Genomic DNA, 8,312 nt, shown 5'->3' with positions numbered 1-8,312 from the left:
TCTAGTACCTAAAATCATATCAAGCACAGAAGTTTACATTCCCCCCAATAACGGGCAAACAGTCCCATGATGATCTTCCCCCTGTGCTGAACTCTCTGCAACTTTATGATGGAATAACCACCCTCTCTACTCACATTTGAGGTCCTGAAGTGGCCAATCATTGAGAACTGGACTGCCATTCCGCACCCAATGTCAATATTGAGACTGATGGGAGGAGTTCTAACCGCAGGGGGATTCCTGGAAAGCTGCTTAAAGGGCTAAATGATTGGGGAGTAACCAGTTTCAGGGGCATGCAACTGCCACCAACTCTTCAGGTGGCAAGAAAGGAAACCCCACGAGCTAAATAAACCCTTCCTCAAATCTCAATGACCCATCCCCTGGGTGCTTACCAATCCATATTAACTCCTGGTTGATAATGCCTCGTGTTAAAAATTATTTTCGTGAAATGAAAAATCCAGTTGCATTTTGGTTTCAAAACTTTATATTGCATCGAGCAGACAGTTAATTGCACACATTTTTAGTTGCAATTGAACGTTTAATCCATTCACTGCCTTTTTGTTGATCAGGTAGCAGACGAGACCGTTCGGCGTGTATTACCTTCGCTAACTCTTCGAAATAAATTTTAAACTCGTTTTCCTCTGCTTTGGTGTTACAGTGACTGTCACATCCGGGGGCAGTGAGGAATCAACATAAACTTCGACTTCTCAACATTTTGGGAATAAGTTTTTTGAATACTAGATGCAGTCAGAATGGCTGGAGATTAAAAGATTATTGCATAATCACGAGACTGTGAAATAGACAGTTGTAGATTATGCACACCGCTGATGGAAAACTTTAAGGACTCATTTGTTTTTGAAAAGTGTTCCCACAATGTTGTTCAAGAAGGCCAGAGAAATTATCTCATAGTACCTAGACTGTGCTTCGAGAGGAGTTGTAATTTCTCAATTAGTAAAAAAAAAAATTCTATGTCGTTTAAGTGGATGAAATGAATTATATGGCAGAGAGAGGGAGAGAGCCTGGGAATTTGAAGGATTGCCTACGAGTTATAATTTCGAAAAAGAGGCAAGATTTAGGAGTGCGCCTGTGTTTTGGGCGCGTCTCGCCAGCCGTATTGCAGCCAGTCGCCTCCCACTAAGACGAATGGAAAGGGTCGGAGGTTATTGAGCTAAGAGAGAGAGAAAAAAATTACACCACGTGTGTTAGCAGCAGCAGTAGAGCCGGCTCCGTCCGTCCTTCGTTCCGTCTGCGTCGAGCTTTCAGCTTCTGTCAGAATCGCTGAACCTGCTTTCCAGTTCGGCAAAGTGGAGAGGGGAGCAAAACGCTGAGCAGGAGCGATGGTGAGCAAAACGGACGAGACCTCGCCGGTGGCTGTCGACACCAGAGAAAGCAAAGAGTTAGAAAATGACATTGGAAGGGAGGCGTGTGACTGTGGTGAGTTAAGGTCAAAATAATCCCGAGGGGTGAGTGAGTAGGGGGTCGGGAGGAAGGTGAGTGAATGGGAACGTAAAGAGAACATGATTTGGGGAAGCGGGGGGTGTAATATTGAATGAAACCTCATTGCAGATGGAAGTTCCCAATTTATGCTTATATAAGAATTTTTTTTTAAAGTGACACTAACGAACAGGTTAATGGGAGGGTGTAGTGGCGGGGGTCGGGGTTGTCAGCAGTTGAAATACAGGCAGTGGAAGGGTTTAGGTAGTTAATCTAGTGGGGTGGGGGGGGTTGGTGGTAGTGACTGCCCCACTGCCTTCCCTCGCAATCCATGCCGTCTGCTGCTGGTGGCAGCTTCTTGCTACAATGTTGCAATCCGGCCCCGCAATGTATCCACGCGGCGGTCGCGGGAGCCTTTTGATGTTGCCACATGTATCCATTTGTGTGTATGTAGCAAAATCGCCGGTTCCTGCTAGAGTGAGCGGGCCGCACTGACAGGGGGCTTCATGCAGGCTACAAACCGGCAGTTTAGACGCTAAAATGTTGGGGGTGGGAGGGAGGTACAGCAGTAAAATTTAAAATGCGGGCACAGCGCTGGGATCAGGAGGTCGCACAGACTCTGTCCCCTTGCCCTTTCTCCCCAACAACTCCTCCAGCCGTCGCCAGGAGGTGTAGGGTTGGCTGCGTTTACCTACCCCCTCGCCCCCTACTTTCTCTTCCTCCTCCTCCACCGCCCCCCCCACCCCGGCGGGTGAAGGTCACCTTCAGTCCCGCTGATTGCCGGGAGAGCGGCCCCCGGTGCGGCCTGGCCTTCCCCCAGTGCGGCTTGACCAGGCCAACTCCCGACGAGGGACCCTACCCTCCCATCCCCGGGCTTGGAGGTACCGTGTGGAGGGCAAAGGTGAGTACGGAGGGAGGATGCCCCTGCTTTGCTTGTTGGTAGCTGCTCCCCCCTCGACATTGCAAAGCCCGGAAGTGAATCCCGGCTCCTTCGCAACCAGGGGCTGGTTGCTGTGGAGGGTCATGTGATGAAGAGGCGGGGAGAGGTTACACATCTATCGGAATGAGCCAGTTACCAGGGCTGCTTTGCCCTCCACCCCCTTCCTCACTTAACCCCTTTCAGCAAGGTTTGGCCCTGTCCTCTGGTACTTGTCCTTTCCTCTGTGTTAGAGGACAGTGAGCAGCAGGTGTGGCTTTGTGGGATGGGGAAAACGTCTAATGGAGATTTGCTTGAAGCCTTTTAATAGATGATGCCAAATATCGACGAGATATTGTCAAAACTGCACACTTGCAGTCATAAAAGGATGTCTTTGCAATTTTATTTTTATTCATTCATGGGATATGAGCTTTGCTGGGTCTGACAGAAAGCTAAGCTATCATGTGAAAACCTGTTGACGAGACCTCGAATATTGAGGAAAGATCTTGCTTTTGTGTTGCTGCACAGTTGAATTTAAAAACGTTTTTTTTAACAGGTGAGCAAAGTCTTTGTTGCGACAAAGTCTGTTTGGGTCCTAAGTCTTGATATGGGTGGCCTTGATCCAGTTTTCAATGGACACCAGTAAACAGTATGTGAAAGCCTGATAAAATAGGATTGTTTGGAGAGAACGTAAGATTTCTGCATCTTGGGCAGAATAAAATGAACTGGTCAGCTGTTACCCTTCTGATGAAGGGTCTAGGCCCGAAACGTCAGCCTTCCTGCTCCAATGATGCTGCTTGGTCTGCTGTGTTCATCCAGCTCTAAACATTGTTATCTCAGATTTTCCAGCATCCAGTTCCTACTACCTCTAGTCAGCTGTTAGCCAGTTTACGATCATAACCACTGAAGAAATATATTCAGACTTCTGGAGGTTTGATGGACAGTGCTGGATGCTTTTGTAAACCCTGCTCAAGGGATTAACTTGGAAATAAGGTAGGGGATGATGAGGAAATTAGTAGAGTAGGTGAAGGGACTAAAGATTTTTTTAAAAAATCAATATTTTGGAAGGGGTTCTGAATGCAGTGGTAGTGTCCCTACCCTTGGACTAGGAGGCCCAGGTTCAGGTCCCACCTGCTTCAGAGGTGTGTAACAACATTTCTGAGCAGGTTGATTAGAAAAATAAGTTAATTAAAAAAATAAAAATAGATATTTTGGAGAGACCCCTGGTATTGTAGAGGTATTGTCCCTACCTCCAAACCAGGAGTCTTCGGTTCAAGTCTCACCTGCTCCAGAGTTGAATCATCGCATCTCTGAACAAGTTGATTAAAAAATATCTGGAAATTTTGGGTGACAGGTATTTTGCAGCAGAAGATGTGATTTTTCTCCCTCTGAATTTTGTTGTTTTCGGCAAGTTTTTTAATAGAAGTTATGATGTTGTGGAAAAAGTTTATAAACAGTACTGATCACTTGCAATAGCAAATCCTTTTAATATGGTCAATTCACATCTTGCAACTTGAGTCTTTCCATAACAAAGGATTGCTGACATTGTGCAGGACTAACTTTGAAACAGCTTGACCTGGGACAGCACACTGTTTGAGAACTTGCAATGCATGCGGCCTATGTAGGCAGTGCTGTATAGATTACGTGGTTATTCCAGATAAAAGGCACTGGGATCTCTCTCACCTGGACTCTGGTACGTTTTTTTCTTGCATGAATTCCAGGATGCCTTGATGGAGTACTATGTGCAATTCTGGTTGCCCTGTTGTAGGAAGGGTTCAGAAAAGATTTATCAGGATGTTGCCAGAAATGGAGAGTTTGAGATATAAAAATAAACTGGAAAGGTTGGAACGTTTTTCTCACTGGAGCATAGGAGATTGAGGGGTGACCTTATGAAGGTTTATAAAATTATGAGGGGCATAGATAATGTGAATGACGAGTCTTTTCTCTAAAGTGGGGCAATTGAAAACTGAGAGCATTTTCTTTAAGGTGAGAGGAGAAAGATTTTAAAAAGGACATGGGGGCAACTTTTTTATACAGTAGTTTGTGTGTAGAATGAACTGCCAGATAAAGAGGTGAATGCAGGTATAGTTACAATGTTTAAAAGACATTTGGATAAGTACATGAATGGGAAAGGTTTGAAGGAATATGGGCCAAGTGTGGGCAGGTGGGACTAGTTTAGTTTGGGAACATGGTTGGAGTGAACTGGTTGAATAGAGGGATCTGTTTTCATGCTTTATGACTGCGTGACTGTGCCGCAGTTCGGGGTGGGAGGGGAGCAGCAATGGAAGGTCAACATGCAGAAGCTGCTGGAAACCTGAAAGAATATTTTTTAAATGTTGTAAGCACTCAAGGTCAGGCAGCTTTTGTGTAGTGGAGAAATATAAAATTAATGCTCAGGTCAGTGACCTTTTTTGAACTGGTTGTTCTATTGAAAGGTCATCATCCTAAAATGTTAACCCTGAAATGACTAATTTATCTCTGCACATTTGCTGTTTGACCTGCTAAAGGTTTCCAGCATTTTGTTTACAACTTTTTTTTATACTTTGTGTTGGGTTTTCATAGTGTTCAATGTTCCTGAATGTCACCTTGTCCAGTACAACCAGACGTGAAGGCTGGCTAAGTGTGAAACAGAAAAAAGGCTTTCGCTTGTGTGGTGCCTTTCACAAAAACCAGACATTCCAAAGCACTTTATAGCTGGTGAAATGCTTTTGAAGCAGAGTCAGTATTGTAATGTAGGAAGTGCAGTAATGTAGTAACTTCAACATGTGTATGGCAAGTTTTCACGACTACCATGTGATAATGAGCAGAGAATCCCTTTTTTTGTGATATTGATGAGAGATAAATACTGACCAGGCCACCGGGAACTCCCTTTCTATAGTCACTGTTGGGTTTTGGGACTTTTTTTATACCCAACTAGAAGACCAAATGGGATCTTGATTTAACAGCTCTTGCGGAAAAATACAACCTCGAAAGGTGCAGCAGACCCTAAGGCAAGTGATGGAATGTCACCTGATGTTTTATCCTCAAGTTCTGGAGTGGAACCTACAACGTCTGGCTCCGAGGCGAGTGATACTAACCAAGACATACAGAGCACGGCTGTCCTATAGCCCCATCGCAAGAATATTCCCGTGAAGACTTGCAACATTTAGAGTCACAGATCTGAAATGTACAGCAAGGAAACAGAGCCTTCAGTCCACCTTGTCCATGCCGTCCAGATATCCTAAATAAATCTAGTCCCATTTGCTGCATTTCCTTCTAAATCCTTCCTATTTGTATACCCATTCAGATGCCTTTTAAATGTTGTAATTGTATCAGCCTCCAACGCTTCCTCTGGCAGCTTATTCCATACGCGTACCACCCTCTGTGTGAAAAAGTTGCCCCTTAGGCCCCTTTTAAATCTTTACCTTCTCACTTTATACCTGTGTCCTTTAGTTTTGGACTCTGTCTATTTACCCTATCCACGCCCCTAATGATTTTATAAACCTCTCACCCCTCAGCCTCCGACACTCCAGGGAAAATAGCCCCAGCCTATTCAGCCTCTCCCTATAGTTCAAACCCTCCAGCCCTGGCAACGTCCTTGTAAATAATTTCTGAACCCTTTCAAGTTTCACAACATTCTTTCTATAGCAGGGAGACTAGATTGAATGCAGTATTCCAAAAGCGGCCTAACCAATGGCCTGTACAAGTGCACCATGATGTTTCAACTCCTGTATTCAATGCACTGACCAATAAAGGCAAGCATATCAAATGTTTTTTTTTTTACTGTCCTATCTACCTGCGATTCCATTTTCAAGGAACTATGAACCTGGAACCTGCACTCCAAGGTCTCTTTGTTTGTCAGCACACCCCAGGACGTTACCATTATGTGTATAAGTGCTGCCCTGATTTGCCTTTCCAATATGCAGCGCCTCACGTTTATCTAAATTAAACTCCATCTGCCACTCCTTGGCCCATTGGCCCATCTGATCAAGATCCCATTGTACTCTGAGATAACCTTCTTCGCTGTCCACTGTACCTCCAATTTTGGTGTCATCTGCAAATTTACTAACCATACCTCCTATGTTCACGTCCAAATCATTTATATAAATAACAAAAAGCAATGGACCCAGCACCAATCCTTGTGGCACATCGCTGGTCACAGGCCTCCAGTCTGAAAAGCAACCCTCACCAGCACCCTCTGTCTCCTACCTTCGAGCCAGTCCCGTATCCAAATGGCTAGTTCTCCCTGTATTCCATGTGATCTAACCTTGCTAACCAGTCTACTATGAGGAACCTCGTCGCACGCCTTACTGAAGTCCACATGGATCATATCCACCACTCTGCCCTCATCAATCCTCTTCATTGCATCTTCAAAAAACTCAGTTAAGTTAATAAGACACGATTTCCCACGCGCAAAGCCATGCTGACTATTCCTAATCAATCCTTGCCTTTCCAAACACATGTAAATCCTGTCCCTCAGGATTCTCTCCAACAACACTGATGTCAGACTCACTGGTCTATAGTTCCTTGGCTTTTCCTTACCATCTTTCTTAAATAATGGCACTACATTAGCTAACCTCCAGTCTTTCAGCACCTCACCTGTGGCTATCGATGATACAAATATCTCAGCAAGGGGCCCAGCGGTCGCTTCCCACAGAGTTCTAGGGTACAAGTGATCAGAACCTGGGGATTTATCCATCTTTATGTGTTTTAAGACAACCAGCACCAAAACCTCTGTGAAATGGGCATTTTTCAAGTGTTGCTATTTACTTCCTATGTAATATATCTTTGATATCCCTCTCCACAGTAATCACTGAAGGAAAACACTGATTTAGTATCTTCCCCCATCTCCTGTAGTTCCACACATATGTGTCCTTGCTGATCTTTAAGGGGCCCTATTCACTCCCTAGTTACCCTTTTATCCTTAATGTATTTGTAGAATCCCTTTGGATTTTCCTTAATCCTATTTGCCAAAGCTATCTTGTCCCCTATTTGCCCTCCTGATTTCCCTCATGAGTATACTCCTACTGCCTTTAAACTCTCTTCCAGGGATTCACTCGACCTCTTACTGCCTGTACCTGACATATGTTTCCTTCTTTTTCTTGACCAAAACCTCAATTTCTCTGGTCATCCAGCGTTCCCTACACCTACCAGCCTTAACCAGAACTGTCTCTGGACTCTCGTTATCTCATTTTTTTGAAGGCTTCCTATTTACCAGCTGTCCCTTTACCTACAACATCCACCCCCCAATCAACTTTTGAAAGTTCTTGCTTAGTACTGTCAAAATTGGCCTTCCTCCAATTTAGAACTTTTTAAGTTTTAGATCTGGTATATCCTTTTCCATCACTGGTTCAAACCTAATGGAATTATGATCACTGGCCCCAAAGTGCTCCCCGACTAACACCTCGGTCACCTGCCCTGCCTTATTTCCCAGGAGCAGGTCAAAGTTTGCACCACCTCTGGTAGGTAGATCCACGTACTGAATCGGAAAATTTACTTGTACACATTTACAAATTTCTCTCCGTCCAAGCCCTTAACATTATGGAAGTCCCAGTTTATGTTTGGAAAATTAAAATTCCTTACCATAACCACCTTATTATTCTTACAGATAACTGAGACCTCTTTACAAGTTTGTTTCTCGACTTCCCGCTAACTGTTAGGGGGTCTATGGTACAATCCCAATAAGGTGATTATCACTTTCTTATTTCTGAGTTCGACTCAAATAACTTCACTGGACATATTCCTAGAAATATCCTCCCTCAGTACAGCTGTAATGTTATCCCTAATCAAAATGCCACTCCTCCTACTCTGATAGTAGGAACTGCCGATGCTGGAGAATCTGAGATAACATGGTGTAGAGCTGGATGAACACAGCAGGCCAAGCAGCATCAGAGGAGCAGGAAAGCTGACGTTTCGGGTCTGGACCCTTCTTCAGACCCTTTTTTCCTGAAGAAGGGTCCAGACCCGAAACATCAGCTTTCCTGCT

General features: G+C 44.4%; 1 protein-coding gene and 1 long non-coding RNA gene across 3 annotated transcripts in view; one reads left to right on the top strand and one right to left on the bottom strand.

Annotated features, from left to right (window-relative positions):
* Window positions 1-463: 463 nt before the first annotated feature.
* Window positions 464-2,454, bottom strand: LOC125486157. The gene is made up of 2 exons (XR_007264845.1): window positions 2,317-2,454; window positions 464-1,368 (listed from the first exon to the last, which is right to left on the bottom strand). It is a non-coding gene; the product is annotated as an uncharacterized LOC125486157 (long non-coding RNA).
* The window catches only part of cluha (clustered mitochondria (cluA/CLU1) homolog a), a 101,289-nt gene continuing 94,305 nt past the window's right edge, over window positions 1,329-8,312 (top strand). For both annotated transcript variants that reach the window (XM_048612620.1, XM_048612619.1), the window contains exon 1: window positions 1,329-1,431. In XM_048612620.1, coding sequence (XP_048468577.1) covers window positions 1,335-1,431 — 97 coding nt within the window. In that variant the 5' untranslated portion in view covers window positions 1,329-1,334. The remainder of the gene's footprint in view (window positions 1,432-8,312) is intronic.

Source organism: Rhincodon typus, chromosome 26 (genome assembly GCF_021869965.1).
Source record: "Rhincodon typus isolate 14 chromosome 26, sRhiTyp1.1, whole genome shotgun sequence".
NCBI classification, from domain to species: Eukaryota; Metazoa; Chordata; class Chondrichthyes; order Orectolobiformes; family Rhincodontidae; genus Rhincodon; species Rhincodon typus.
The sequence above is the reverse complement of the archived record's forward strand: the minus strand, read 5'-3'. Positions and strand labels throughout refer to the sequence as shown.